This window comes from Oryctolagus cuniculus, chromosome 11 (genome assembly GCF_051225735.1).
Source record: "Oryctolagus cuniculus isolate XC-2025 breed Fujian yellow rabbit chromosome 11, ASM5122573v1, whole genome shotgun sequence".
NCBI classification, from domain to species: domain Eukaryota; kingdom Metazoa; phylum Chordata; class Mammalia; order Lagomorpha; family Leporidae; genus Oryctolagus; species Oryctolagus cuniculus.
In genome coordinates this window covers 54,803,625-54,818,861 of record NC_142877.1, presented here as the reverse complement: position 1 = coordinate 54,818,861, position 15,237 = coordinate 54,803,625, and the positions used below count along the sequence as shown (strand labels likewise).

At 56.4% G+C, this 15,237-nt stretch overlaps 1 protein-coding gene across 3 annotated transcripts in view; it reads left to right on the top strand.

The window, feature by feature from the left end:
- GALNT6 (polypeptide N-acetylgalactosaminyltransferase 6) overlaps window positions 1-15,237 on the top strand; it is a 40,320-nt gene that overhangs the window by 2,369 nt on the left and 22,714 nt on the right. For 2 of the 3 annotated variants that reach the window (XR_016216738.1, XM_002711189.6), the window contains exons 2-3: window positions 10,076-10,628; window positions 12,547-12,719. Coding sequence is in view for 2 of the 3 variants with exons in the window: in XM_002711189.6 (XP_002711235.2) it covers window positions 10,138-10,628; window positions 12,547-12,719 (664 nt within the window). In the remaining variant the exon portion in view is untranslated. The remainder of the gene's footprint in view (window positions 1-10,075; window positions 10,629-12,546; window positions 12,720-15,237) is intronic. The other variant, XM_051845485.3, reaches the window with a different exon arrangement.

The window sequence follows — 15,237 nt, the reverse complement described above, 5'->3', positions numbered from 1 at the left end:
CTCTTAGGGGCTCTTTTAAGCCACCTGAGCCCCCCCGGGGGGGGTCATGTTTGTCTCTTGGGCCCTGTCCACCTGGTCCTGAGCCCTGGGAGGGGGGGCGGGGGAAGGAAGGAGGACATCTGGTCCTTCGGCTCACGCTGCAGGTGACAGAGAGCCGAGGGCAGCAGACAGCGCAGCACTTTGATCAGGACAAGCACTGTGGAAAGAAGTTTGGAGAGCAGGATTTAAGGACCGGGGAGAAGAAGGAAAACAAGACCCAGGCTTGCTGGTGGTCCTTCCTCTTTAAACTCTAAGGAGGGAGGACTACCTGGGGAGAACCAGGTAGGGCACAGCTTAGGGATACATGAGTACTCCTGCCCCCACCCCCGGGGGCGCTGAGAGCTGCAGGGAGGCCTGGGGTGACAATCTGAAGAAGCAGCCTGGCTCGTCCTGCGAGGGGACGGGACGTCTTGGAGGAGGAAATGCTAGCGGCTGCTGAGCATCTGTTCAGGCTCGGGGGCAAAGAGCAAACAGGAAGCTTGGGCTGCCCGGGCCGGCCGTCTGCCACAATCCAGCCGCACCAAAGGAATCCCAATGCCAATGAATGTGCTCTGGGGACTGTGCAAGGGGGAGCCAGGAGGCCTGAGAGCCCGGGGCTGGCGGGCGGGCGGGCAGCTGCGACCTCTAGATGCTGGGTGATACAAGGGTTCCGTTGCAAAGGATGGCTCTCCACTGCAGAGGAGAGGGGAGGAGCCGGGAGGCAGGGATGAGTCAGCAGGATTTGGGAGTGGGTGTGGCAGGAAGCTGGCACTGAGAGGGCAGAGCGCCTGGGAGGGGGGCAGGGGTCCAGGTCGGTGCAGCTTGGTGCTACTGGCAGCAGTGGGGAGATCTGGCTAGCTAGCGGTGAGGGGTGGGGGGTGGCTGGGCGCCAACCCTGGGCGCAACCTGTGGCAGCCTTCAGGAATTCCCTCCCGTCCTCATCCCTGCTCAGCCCCCCCACGCCTGCCTCTCCATCGCCAACCAACAGATGGGAAAACTCCATCCAAGTTCTTTTTTTTTTTTTTTCTTCAGATTTATTTATTTATTTGAAAGGCAGAGTTACAGAGAGGGAGAGGCAGAGAGAGCGAGCAAGCTTCTGTCCACTGGTTCACTCCCCAAATGGCCACAATGGTTAGGGCAGAACCAGGCCAAAACCAAGAGCTAGGAGCTTTCCCTGGGTCTCCCACGTGGGCGCAGGGACCCAAGCACTTGGGCTATCTTCCGCTGTTTTCCCAGGTGCCTTAGCAGGGAGCTGGATCAGAAGTGGAGCAGCTGGGACTTGAGCCAGCACCCATCTGGGACACTGGCACTGCAGGCAGCGGCCCCAGCCACCCGGCCCCCATCCAAGTTCTTTTTTGGCCTTTTCTCAAGAGTAGAGAAGTTGTCCCCAGGGTCTCCAGCCTCTAATCCCGCACCTGACCTCACCTCTGCTCCCCCCACCCAGCTTCCTGGGAGTGAACAGTTACCAGCCTCTGCCCCACCTTGGGCCAGCAGATTGTCCAGCCAGTAACCAGGGAGCTGATGAACTTCCTGCTTGCTTGGCTATAATTTTGTTTCTCGGTGACTTTGCCTTGGAATAAGTCAACAGCTACTTAGCGAGTGCCTATCCTGTACCAGTCGCTGTTCTGGGTATACCGCAATGAACAAAGATGGGCCAGCTTTTTCCATCCGAACCTCCCCCTCGCCCCCCCCCGACTCCCCTCACCTCCGCCCCCGTGTGGATAACTTAAGCTGAAAATCCCAGGCACACTTCACAGGAAACAGGCTGAACTGGAGATGAAATTGGTATGGCCAGCACTGCGGCTCACTAGGCTAATCCGTGCTTCACTAGGCTAATCCTCCGCCTACAGTGCTGGTACTCCAGGTTCTAGTCCCGGTTGCCCCTCTTCCAGGCCAGCTCTCTGCTGTGGCCCAGGAAAGCAGTGGAGGATGGTCCAAGTGCTTGGGCCCTGCACCCGCATGGGAGACCAGGAGGAAGCACCTGGCTCCTGGCTTAGAATCAGCGCAGTGCGCCAACCGTAGCACCCATTTGTGGGGTGAACCAACAGAAGGAAGACCTTTCTCTCTGTCTCTCTCTCTCTCTCTCTCTCTCACTGTCTATTCTGCCTGTCAAAAAGAAAGAAAGAAAGAAAGAAAGAAAGAAAGAAAGAAAGAAAGAAAGAAAGAAAGAAAGAAAGAAAGAAAGAAAGAAGAGAAAAGAAAAGAAATTGGTAGGCTGGCTATCACAAGGTTGCAGTTGCAGACTTGTGGAAAAAGCTTGGAGCATCCATCCCATAGGGGTCATGGCAGGAAGCTGGAAGCGTCTTAGCTCTATGTGACAGAAGAGGGTGGAGGTGGAAGACACACAGGGCTCCCAGCCTTGCGTGGCGTGAGTGCAGGGGTAGGCAGAACGCTGTGTTGGAGGGGAAGGGAGGCGGGACCACCACTGGGCTGACCAGTCCTCAGGAGCTTCCCCCAGCTGTGGGGCCCTCCCCAGTGCGCGTCGCGACGTGGGCTGCACGCACCTGCGGCCCCAGTGAGAGTGGGGACAGCCGCCACTTTGGGAAGAAACCTGTACTTGAGCCGGAGCCTGAGTTACTTGAGCAAACATCCCTGTGATGGGGCTGCTGGCTTCCTGGCTGCCACGTCTCCTCCCTCCCGGAGGTGAGCGGCTGAGCCGATAAACAGGAAGAAATTGAGTTACAAAGCAGGCGACCTGGCGAGCAAAGGCGGGCTCTGGGTGGCTGCCCCTGGCCGTCACAAAAGCCTGCCCAGGACTTCCCATCCTTGAAGCATCTGTGCCTTTGGGTGGCAGCTGAAGGAGGGCGTGCACCCCAGGACGGGGGCCTGGGAGTGGCACAGGTAGCGGTGACGCCGTCCACTGGGACCCCTGTGAGTGCCTGATTCCAGTGTCCTGCTGCTGAGGCCCCCTGGGAGGCAGCAGGTGCTGGCTCAAGTGTGACACCCAGAGGGACACCCAGATGGAGCTTCAGGCTCCTCCTGCCTTTGGCCCCGGGCCCAGTCATAGCCATCGTGAGCATTTAGGGCGTGAACCAGTGGATACAATTTCCCGTTGTCTCTTTCCTCTCTCTCTCTCTCTCTCTTTGCACCTCTCAAAGAAATGAAATGAATAAATAAAAGTGACAAGCAAATGTGTCATGGTAGAATATCCCGGCCTAATTAGCGGCAGGTGCCTCCGGGGACATTGCGAAGTGAGGCCGGGGCTTGCGGTTCAATCCCTGTGACTGTAACAAAGAGCTTACACAGAAGCAATACCGGCTACACTCCCAAACTTGTGCCAGGCTTTGGAAGTGGTGAGAAGGTGGAGGCAGCCTGTCCTTTTAGCTCCGGCAGTTCACCGATGGATGCATGAGGGAAAAGACATGTCTCTGACACAAGGCAGGCTGTGAGGCTACACTCCGAAGGACCGCAGGAGTCTAAGGGAGCAGTCAGGGCGGGGAAATCTGAGAGGGCTTCCTGGAAGAGGCGACAGTGTAAAATGCAGGGATTGAACTGCGTCACTGGCTCTCAAACTCGTATGAAAGACATTTTACAGCAAGACCTGCTACTCACCTGTGTGCCACAGGGAATCCCACGAGCTAGTTTAATGCTTTGAACGTCACAGGCATAAATTCTACAAACTAACAAACTCTTATTTAAAATCTTCAGTGTTTGCCATGGTGCTGTCCACCGTTGCCTGAAAAAACAATCTTAAGCGTTTAAATGTCTTGGGCCTTTAGTTTCCTGAATTTCAAGCAACTCATTTTAAAGCTATTTTTAGATGTTTTAATTTTTATTTATTAATTTTTCATCTTATTTGAAAGGCAGAGAGAGAGAGAGATCTTCCTTCTTCTGGTACTACATTCCCTCAAATGCCCGCAACGCATGGGGCTGGGCCAGGCCAATGACAGGAGCTGGGAACTCCATGTCACTTGCCCACAGGGAGGGACTGGCGCTGTGGCTTAGCAGGTAAAGCCACTGCCTGCAGTGCCAGCATCCCATATGGGCGCCGGTTCAAGACCCAGCTGCTACACTTCTGATCCAGCTCTCTGTTATGGCCTAGGAAAGCACCGGAAGATGGCCCAAGTCCTTGGACCCCTGCATCCATGTGGGAGATCCGGAAGAAGCTCCTGGCTCCTGGTTTCGGATCAGTGCAGCTCCGGCCATTGCTGCCAATTGGGGAGTGAACCAGCAGATGGAAGACCTCTCTCTCTGTCTCTTCTTCTCTCTCTGTATAACTCTGACTTTCAAATAAATAAATAAATATTAAAAAAAAAAAAAAAAGCTCCCACAGGGAGCCAGCTCCCTGCTCCTGCCTAGAGCATACATCCGCAGGAGTAGAGCCAGGACTTGAACCCTGGCACTCTGATATGGGGTGCAAGTGTCCCACACAGCTTCTTAACTGCCCGGTGGATACTTGTGCATCGCTATGGGGTCCAGTGCAGTATCTCCCCCACACAGACACAGCATAAACCAATCAAACCAGGCAGCCAGCCCTTTATTTCCCCTTTTTTTCCCCTCGTGTTTGGAGACCACCAGCTCCACTCTCTCTTTTTATTTTATTTTTTTTAATTTTTATTTATTGGAGAGGCAGAGCTACACAGAGAGAGAGGTCTTCCATCTGCTGGTTCCCTTCCCAGTTGACCGCAACAGCTGGAACTGCACTGATCCGAAGCCAGGAGCCAGGAGCTGCTTCTGGGGCTCCCACGCTGGTGCAGAGGCCCAAGCACTTGGGCCATCTTCTACTGCTTTCCCAGGCTGTAGCAGAGAGCTGGATCAGAAATGGAGCAGCCAGGATTCGAACTGGCGCCCATGTGGGATGCCGGCACTGCAGGCAGCGGCTTTACACACTACGTCATAGTGCCAGCCCCAAGCTCCTCTTTTGAATAAAAAAAATTTATTTTCATTTTGTATGAGGCAGTGTTTATCATTTGCAATGATAAATTTGTTCAGAATTCACAAAACGAAGTAAAGAGACAAGACACATGGGTAGAACTTTCCTATTATATTCTTCCATGCTGCAGCGTTTTCTTTCTTTTTTTTTTTTTTGACAGGCAGAGTGGACAGGGAGAGAGAGAGACAGAGAGAAAGGTCTTCCTTTGCCGTTGGTTCACCCTCCAATGGCCGCCGCGGCCGGCGCGCTGCGGCCGGCGCACCGCGCTGATCCGATGGCAGGAGCCAGGAGCCAGGTGCTTTTCCTGGTCTCCCATGGGGTGCAGGGCCCAAGCACCTGGGCCATCCTCCATTGCACTCCCTGGCCACAGCAGAGAGCTGGCCTGGAAGAGGGGCAACCGGGACAGAATCCGGCGCCCCGACCGGGACTAGAACCCTGTGTGCCGGCGCCGCAAGGCGGAGGATTAGCCTAGTGAGCCGCGGCGCTGGCCTGCAGCGTTTTTATGTTAGAAACTAGTAAAGCTTCAAGGTGCGCTAAGACTTCCGGTACACTCTGAATGCGTATAAATGACAACTGGAATAAAAACTTAACCATGGTCGGCGCCGCGGCTCACTAGGCTAATCCTCCGCCTGCGGTGCTGGTACTCCAGGTTCTAGTCCTGGTCGGGGCGCTGGTCCTGTCCCGGTTGCCCCTCTTCCAGTCCAGCTCTCTGCTGTGGCCTGGGAGGGCAGTGGAGGATGGCCCAGGTGCTTGGGCCCTGCACCCCATGGGAGACCAGGAGGAAGCACCTGGCTCCTGGCTTTGGATCGGCACAGCGCGCCGGCCGTAGCGGCCATTTGTGGGGTGAACCAACAGAAGGAAGACCTTTCTCTCTGTCTCTCTCTCTCACTGTCCACTCTGCCTGTCAAAAAAAGAAAGAGAAAGAGAAAAGCAGAGGTGAGCCGGCGACTCGCAGGCCTGAAGGTGGCTGTAGGAAAGAACACTCAGCAGGAAGCTAGTGAGTGGAGGCGGCCGCAGACGCCCATGCCAGGGAGCCGGAAGATGAAGCCCTGAACTTGAGGGCCCCGCTGTCCATGTACCGGGCTCACCTCCTACACAGAGCACGGACTCCGTCTTCCTTCTGTGCCTCCAGTTTCTGGTTGCCTGCGCTGAGCAAACAAAACAGGGAGTGCCCAGGCTAATCATGGGTGTCTCCTTTCATTTCAGGATGTGGTTTGTACCTGGAGGAACTGCAAGTTCCAGGAAAAAAAGGCCAGGCTGGTGGGAGAGCAGCTTCCCTGGGAAGAGCTCCTTCGAGCGCTTGTGTCTTTCTCCAGGGGGAAATCTTAGGAGCAAAGAGAAACCCTCCCCCCACTCTGAGAGACCAGTGCTAGGTGTTGGAGTGATCGGGGGTGGGGGGTAATTCTGAGTCAATCAATGGGGGGGGGGCCTTCCTGGAGGCGGTGAGTCTTGAGCACAGCAATAGGGAGTAACTACAATGTTACTGTGCCTTTGTTTCTAACTGGGCTTTGATAGAAACTATCAAAAAAGATCCAGCTGCAAGATGGGAAGCGTTTCCCTGTTCTGCAAGGTCTGGGCTCAGAGTAGATGCAGTAGCAGAATGGATGAATTTAGTTCAAGCAGAGCCCTCTGGGCTGGGCCTAGCAGAGCTGGACCCCTGGGATAGGAAATTGCCTCTATGTGGAGTCCCCATTTCCTCCTGGAAGCCTTCCCGGAGCTCATGGACACTCTTGACCTTCCTCAGCGTGGCCCTCACCATCTGTGCTAATATTAGGTTTAATTCTGTTAGCTTCGGAATAGGCCATGTGGTCTGTGCTCGAGGGACAAATGGCTACTCACTGAAAGGCCTTCTTCCTGCTCCTGTCGCCTGCAGGGACAGGTGCTGTCCAGGTCTCGTTCTCCAACTAGATCTTAAAATTCTTCGGAATTTCGGAACAGGGTAAACTGTCTCCTCCCCTCCCCCAAGAGCATCTTCCTGGCACCGAGTCACATCCCGGCCCCATCTTACCTGGCCCTGCAGCCTCTGAGCAGGTGCATGCCCTGTGCACCTGCCACCCGCTGTCAGGTTGCCCCCTGCTAATCCTTTGTTGCGCCCCATACCTCAGGTCAGGGCTGACTTCCGTGGCACACTGAACAAGGCCCTCATGATCTGGCCTCAACCACCTGTCCAAGCCCGTCTTCCGCTAATCCCATCAGACTGACTCCCATCGTACCGAACCGTGTGCAGGGCTCTGCCTGGCCACACCGCGTCCCACCTGTGGCCTCGGCACCTACCATTCGCGCTGCTTGCAATGTGCTTGCCTCGCCCCTCCTCGCCCCGCCTCGCCCCTCCTCGCCCCGCCTCGCCCCACCTCGCCCTGCTCCTGCGTCAGTGCTCAGCCTAGCTCCCCCCGCCACACTAATGCACACACATGCCACTCCCGCCCATCTCTGTTAGCTCCCAAGGGTCTCTCTCGGGCTGCCTTCTTCCTGGGTAATCCCTGTTGAAAATCTGACTCTGCCTGTTCGCTTCCTCGTCGCTCTATCCCTTGCATCCGTACGGAGGACCTGGTGGTGGGCAGGTGTCCGATACATGAGCAGGTGTTGGCCGAATGAGCAAGCCTTCTCTCCCACCTCCTAGACAGCAGTGCCTACAAAAAGATGCTCCAAGAGATTCCCCTTGTGTGAGTTTTTGATGCTGCTGAGTGTGATGTTAGCAAAGAAACCGCATGTCCCCCCAGCCCGGAGGGAACCCTGCTGCCTACAGAGATCATAACCCCCACGCAGTTCCCAGTTCTAAGTGGCCCCAACACCAGGCTTCTCCACAGGCAGGAGCTTGTGGATTTGAATAACAGCTCCACCAGAGTCACCTTTGAGCAAAACCAAAGGTGATGAGACCCGGTTCCTGAGGGTTACTCATGGGAAGCTGAGCAGGGATTTATTTCTTTATCATCGAAGGATAAAAATGCTACTGTTTTATCAAGGGCTTGGTATATGCCAGGCCTTCTGCTGAGTATTTTACGCATGTTACCTGATGTGAGTTAGGTATTAGTTACGCCCACTTTGTAGATAAGGAAACTGAGGCTTAGAGGGATTAAGTAAGTCGTCCTAGGGTTACTCAACCACTAATGATAAGAACTAACACCTTCTGGGAACTTGAACTTGCCGTGTGCAGAGCCCGCCAAAGCTCTTTGCATGAATTGCTTCTTGGAACTTAATCCTTGTAGCAATCCAACGAGGTAGGTGGCTATGGCTAAAAGGGGCAGACCGGGCCTGGTGCCAGGTCTCGGATTGCCAACACCTCCCGCTCACCCAGGAGGCTGGTCCTTCCAGAATTTGGCCCAAAAGCTTTCCAACACCCGTCCTCGAGCCTGGGACCGCACATCTGCAGGTGCAACCTGGTGAACGCCCTGCCCGGTCATCTTCCAGTGTCATCGCGGAGTCTTGGATGTTTCTAAAAATTCTCTTTATTAAATACAAGGAGACAGAGCAGGATGTGTATGCTATCAATGTGTGGTTTGGCTAACAGCAGCCAAAGTAGCCGTCTGTAATCCAGCGTCTCTCCCACCTCTTCAGAGACTTCAGTTGTAGTGTTCCTTTAGTTGTATAACTTTTTTTTTTAATTTTTATTTTACTTGAAAGGCACAAATACAGAGGGAGATCATTCACTCTTTCACTCCCCAAATGCCAGCATCAGCCAGGGCTTGGCCAGGCCAAAGCCAGGAACCCAGAACACAATCCAAGTCTCCATGTGGGTGGCAGGGACCCAAGGACTTGAGCCATCACTGCTCTCTCTAGAATGTACGTCATCAGGCAGCTGCAGCCAGAAGTGGACGTGGACATGAACCCAAGCACTTCAACATGGAATTCAGGCATCTGGGAACCCCCAGACACCTGCTCTATCCTTTAGTTCCCTTGGTAGCCTTTTTTTTTTTTTTTTTTAAGATTTACTTATTTATTTGAAAGTCAGAGTTACACACAGAGAGAAGCAGAGAGAGAGAGAGAGAGAGAGAGAGAGAGAATCTTCCATCCACTGGTTCACTTCCCAGTTGGCCGCAATGGCCGGATCCAAAAGCCAAGAGCTTGCTCCGGGTCTCTCACATGGGTGCAGGAGCCCAAGCACTTAGGCCATCTTCCACTGCTTTCCCGGGCCATAGCAGAGAGCTGGATTGGAAGTGGAGCAACCAGGACTCGAACCGGTGCCCATATGGGATGCCGGCGCTGCAGGTGGTGGTTTTACCCACTACACCACAGTGCTGGCCCCATGCTGGTTCATCTAAACTTTTTTTTTTTTAACAGACAGAGTGGACAGTGAGAGAGAGACAGAGAGCAGAGAGAAAGGTCTTCCTTTTGCTGTTGGTTCACCCTCCAATGGCTGCCACGGCCGGTGCGCTGCGGCCGGCTCACCGCGCTGATCCAAAGGCAGGAACCAGGTGCTTATCCTGGTCTCCCATGGGGTGCAGGGCCCAAGCACTTGGGCCATCCTCCACTGCACTCCTGGGCCACAGCAGAGAGCTGGCCTGGAAGAGGGGCAACCGGGACAGAATCCGGCGCCCCAACCGGGACTAGAACCTGGTGTGCCAGCACCGCTAGGCAGAGGATTAGCCTATTGAGCCGCGGCGCCGGCCTTCATCTAAAATTTTACTTTTAGGTGCCAAGTAGTTTTCCAAAGTGCTTCTGTCGATTGACTATCTCCCTGTAGGGGCAGGCATTTAGTCGAGAGACCTGCATGCAATGGGGGAGTGTGCTGGCTCCGACTCCAGCTTCCTACTAACACAGACCCGGGACAGAGCAGTGATGGCTGAAGTCACTGGGCCCCTGCCACCCATGCAGGAGACGTGGATGGAGTTCTGGCTCCTGGTTTCAGCCCGGCCCAGTCCCAGTTTCTGTGGACATTTGAAGAATGCACCAGCCGATGGGAGTTCTGTCTCTTGAATAAATAATTTGTTTTACTGAAAGAATTTTAACGTCGAATTTCAGTGTCCCCCGGTTACCTCGCTCCTCCAGATGTCAGAACCTTAGGGCAGGGAGGAAACCCTGGGGCCAGCGTCCTCGATTTACGGATGAGGGAGATTCAGGCACGGGAAAGTGGGCAGCCGTGCAAAGCAGCTCCACCAGGCAGGCAGCCCCAGCCCCTAACGCCCCCACGCCGCCCCCCGCACCCGCCCTGGCTCATTTCTCTCTCGCGCCCCCTTCCCTTCTCAGGCTGAGGCCCAGTGCACCACGTGGGTCCCCCGCAGGGTCGGACCCGCAGCCGGCCCTGCAGGATGCAGCTGTTCCGCAGACGCCACATGCCGCTACGCCTGGCCGTGCTGGGCAGCGCCTTCCTCCTCTTCCTCTTCATCCTGCAAAGGGACATGAGCAGCAGCGAACAGGCCACAGAGAAGCCGTGGCTCAAGTCGCTGGTGGGCCAGAAGGGCCACGTGCTGGACCTCATGCTGGGGGCCGTGAACAACCTCCGGGATTCAATGCCCAAGCTGCAGATCCGGGCCCCGGAGCCCCAGCAGACGCAAGCCTCCGCCAACCAGTCCTGCCTGCCCGGCTTCTACAGCGCCGCCGAGCTGAAGCCTTTCTGGGAGCGGCCACCACAGGACCCCAAGAGCCCCGGGGCGGACGGCAGGGCCTTTCAGAAGAGCGAGTGGACTCCCCAGGAGACACAGGAGAAGGACGAGGGCTATAAGAAGCACTGCTTCAATGCCTTCGCCAGTGACCGCATCTCCCTGCAAAGGGCCCTGGGGCCAGACACGCGGCCCCCAGAGTGAGTAGCGGCCAGGGTCCTCGAGCTGGGTGGCTGGTGAGGCTGCGGCCACGGGCCTGGTGCCAGGGACAGCGTCGCAGGGAGTTGCGAATTCAGGCAAGGGTTTCCTTTAAGCCCTCATTTCTTTCCTTTTTTTTTTCTTTTTTTAAAATTATTTTATTTATTTGAAAGGCAGGGAGAGACAGAAACAGATTTTCCATTTGCTGGTGCACTCCCTAAATGGCCGCAACAGCTGGGGCTGGCCCAGGCCGAAGCCAGGAGCCTGGAACTCCATCCAGGTCTCCCCTGTGGGTGCAGGGGCCCAAGCACTTGGGCTGTCTCCCACTGCCCTCCCAGGTGCATTAGCAGGGAGCTGGGTAGGAAGTGGAGCAGCCAAGGACTCCAGCTGGCACCCTTGTGGGATGCTGGTGTCGCAGGCAGCGAGCGGCTCAGCGCGCTGCACTGCAATACCAGCCCCTAAGCCCTCACTTCTTTCCCTGACCAACTGCCCTGATCCCAGGAACTGGGGTTTGAGAAGACACGGTCAGGCCAGACACCCAGGGAGACCAGGAGAGTGAAGCAGATGTGCAAAGGAGACAAAATCCAGAAGAAAGAACTCGGAACCCCGGGGCCAGGCCCTGCAGGCACAGGGGTGAGAGGGTCTGACACCAGCCAAGGTTCCATGGCTGAGCTGCTGGGAGGGGCGCCCTAGAGGTCAGGGACATCCCACCCCTCCTCCAGTGTGGGCCCAAGGCCATGCCCAAGGTCCTGAGGTCCCTCCCTGCAGCCTCGCTGGGACGTTGTCCAGGTGCTCAGTCCTGGGCCTTGAGTGTAGCACTTCAGTATCTGAGCTGCAGCCCCTCCTGTGAGCCTGGCCATGGCTGTGTTCCCACTGGCCTCCACAGACTGTTGTCTTTTTTTTTTTTTTCTAAATATTTATTTATTTAAAAGGCAGAGACGGAGAAAGATCTTCCATCTGCTGGTTCACTCTCCCAAAAGGCCACAATGGCTGGGGCTGGGGTTAGGCAGAAGCCAGGAGCCAGGAGCTTCTTCTGGGTCTCCCATGTGGGTGGCAGGGGCCTAAACACTTGGGCCATCTTCGGCTGCTTTCCCAGGTGCATTAGCAGGGAGCTGGATCAGAAGTGGAGCAGCTGGGACTCGAACCGGCACTCCAATATGGAATGCTGGTGTTGCAGGTGGCAGCTTAGCTCACTGAGCCACAGCACCTGCCCACGGTGAAAGGTTTTGTCTCTCCCTCCTTGGTCTATGTCTTTTCCAACTTGAGAGTGGACGAAACAGGGGAATCTCTGGGGGGGGCCACGGAGAATCTCGGAGCAGCAGAGAGGTCACCACGGGGTGTTGGGCCACGTGAACCCTTGAGGTCACTCCTTCCCCCACCCCTGGGCAGCAGCGGGCATGGGGATAGAGAAGAGGTTTTGCAGGAAATGGGCGGTTTGTGACAGCAGTGTCACTTTGCAGGGAGCCAGTGAGGAAATGGCTGGGAGAGGAGCTGTACATTATAAAGGGAAGACTTTGTAATTATAAAGCTTCCCTTCGTGAGTCAGAGAATTGTGGCAGCTTTGCTCAGACGTCAGATTTGCCCTTTTGCACTTAGCCCTCTGGGGTCTGGGATTGGATCACACTGCAGCGCACACGTCACAGAGGAAGAGGCAGCCCTGGGAGCTCCTTGCTGCCCGTGGGGCAGGGCTGGGGGCGCTGGGCTCCAAGCCCCGCGCGGTGGTGAGGGGTTAGTTGGCTAGGGCCTGTGTAGAGGGGCTAGGAGCAGGTGCAAATGTAGGAGGAGCTGGAGACAGGGGGCAGAGAATGCAGCTGGCATTGAAGAGGAGCAGGGGGTGGTTGGGGGGGCTCTCTGGACAGAGCCCTCCCCACCTCTGGAACACACACCCCAGGCTGTGCGCCCACACCTTGCTCTTTCCAGATGTGTGGACCAGAAGTTTCGGCGCTGCCCGCCCCTGCCCAGCACCAGCGTCATCATCGTGTTCCACAACGAAGCCTGGTCCACGCTGCTGCGGACCGTGTACAGCGTGCTGCACACCGCCCCTGCCATCTTGCTGCGGGAGATCATCCTGGTGGACGATGCCAGCACTGAGGGTGAGGCGACGGGGGCCCTCTCTGGGGAGGGAGCAGCTTCGCTCAGGGGAGCGGGCACCAGCTCCTGGCATCATGGAGCATCGGGGCATCCAGGAGCGGAAAGAAGGCAGGTGGGGACCAGGGATGGGTACCTCCCTTTTCTTTTTCTTTTTTTTTTTTTTTTTTAAGATTTATTTATTTATTTGAAAGTCAGAGCCACACAGAGAGAGGAGAGGCGGGGCGGGGGGGGTGTCTTCTGTTCATGGTTCACTCCCCAATTGGCCGCAACAGCTGGAGCTGCGCTGATCCAAAGCCAGGAGCCAGGAGCTTCTTCCGGTCTCCCATGTGGGTGCAGGAGCCCAAGGACTTGGGCCATCTTCTACTGCTTTCTCAGGCCATAGCAGAGAGCTGGATAAGAAGTGGAGCAGCCAGGACTAGAACCAGCACCCATATGGGATGCCGGTGCTTCAGGCCAGGGCGTTAACCCACTGTGCCACAGCGCCAGCCCCAGTACCTCCCTCTTCTAGCGTGTGGACTTTGTTCACATTCCACTCAGTGGGCTCCAAGAGCTTTGAGTCTTGGATGTCCAAGCTGGGAGAGGTGAGGGCAGGAGGCTAGGGACAGGCCTTCCCCTGTTTCTGACCGGTTAGACCATACTTCCTGCTTGCAGAGTATTCTAGAAGCTGTCTTGGCTGTGGTTGTTAGTAGATGAGGCTGCTCACCCAGCTCCCCCCACACCACTCCATGTGGGCGCCGACCTCGGCCAAGGGCAGCAAGCAGCGCCAACCCAAGCGGCCTCTAGCAAGTGTGTGGGGGCACGGACTGGAGTGAGGACTGCTGACTCGCTTGTGTGGTGGTTGAGGGATTTTAGCAAGGGGGCAGCCGGAGCCCATGCCTCGCCTCTCCCAGCTCCCTCCTTGCTCGGCTTGGAGAAAGAGCTGTGCGAGCATCGGTTTGGTTTAGCTCGTGGCTTGGGAACCGTGCCCCAGCGGGTACCTGACACAGCTGGGCTGGTCCACGGTGGGGGTACCACTGGAGCTGGGTCTTAAAGGGTGAGTGTCTGGGAGGAGGGGAGGGCGCAGAGGGCATTCCAGAAGAGAAAAGGGCATATGCAGGCTCGTGTTTGTTAGGGGGCGGGGGTGGGTTTGGTGTGGCTGAGACTTGGTTTGTTGCGGGAAGTAAAACTGCAAAGATGCTGAATTGACAGTCATCATTCCTACCAGCCTATGTGGTCTAAGCCGCCAAATGACCTTGTTTCAGACGATAGCAGCTTCGTTTTGCTTTGCTGGTTTTGTATATAGATAATCTTACTTGGGAGACACAGAGGGAGAGAGATGAATACACATGCACACACGTACACACACACACAGCTTTTCAGTCACTCCCCAAATGCCCTCTACAGCCGGCATGGGGCTTGGCCAAAGCTGAGAGGCAGGAGCTCAGTACACATCTGCCCCCATGGGTAGCAGGAACTCTACTACGTCACGGTTACCTCCCAGGTCTGCTGTTAGCAAGAAGCTGGGGTTGGGAGCCGGAGCTGGGATTTGAACCCCTGGCACTCTGCTGTGGGACGTAGGTGTCCTAACCTCTACACCAAATGTGTGAGCGTGGCAGCTTTGCAAGAAGGTAATTGGCTGGAACAGAGGCCAGAGAGGCAAGTTCTTAGGATCACTTGAGAGTGCCGATGTCGGGACCAGGACTAAGAGAGGGACTGCGGGGCTGGGGCAGTGGCAGACTGCGCATGTGCAGGAGCTCCCCACAGGTGGCACCTGATGCCTGGGGCTCCCCCAGTGTGTGCCCAGGGATCCTCCAGGAGGGCCGGGGTGGGGCTACTGGACGGAGGGCTAGGGATGTGGAGGAAGGGCTGTGTGGGAGCGCCATCGAATCCTTGTGCTCAGGGAGCCGCCATCTTCCCAGGGAAGACAGGCACTCAGCAGTGCTTGGCAAGCGAAGGCAGGCGAGGGCCAGGGACGCAGTGAAAGGGTCTGGTGGGCACAGAGTGTGCAAGTGGGGCTCGCAGAGAGGGCGGGCCTGGAGAGTGGCCTCCGGGCAATCTTGGTGGCCCTGCAGTGGAAGCCCCGCTGTGTCAGCCTTTCATAGCCCCACCCCCACCCCTGTGCTGCCCATCCCCTGGGACGCTCCTTCCCCTGGAACACAGGTGCTGGGAGTTCCAATCTGTTGGCACTCACCACCCAGAATTCCACACGCCTGCCCACAAGGTACAAATGCTCAGCCAGGCAACTCCTCTGCCAGACCAGACACGTGACATATGGCCAGGCCGGCAACAGCAGCCTCGGAAGAGCTCAGCGGGGCATGCATCGGTGTAGCTGGCGTGGCACCAGTGAGGATGCTGGCGTACCCATCAGAGTGTCTGGGTCCAAGTTCCCACCCTGCTTCCGATTCCACGTTTCCTGCCAGCCCCGACCTGGGGAGGCAGTGGGGATGGGTGGAGTAGTTGGGTCCCTGCTACCCAGGAAGGAGATTGGGATGGAGTTCCTGGCTCCCAGATTCAGCTCTGGCCCAGCCTCAGCCATTAGGG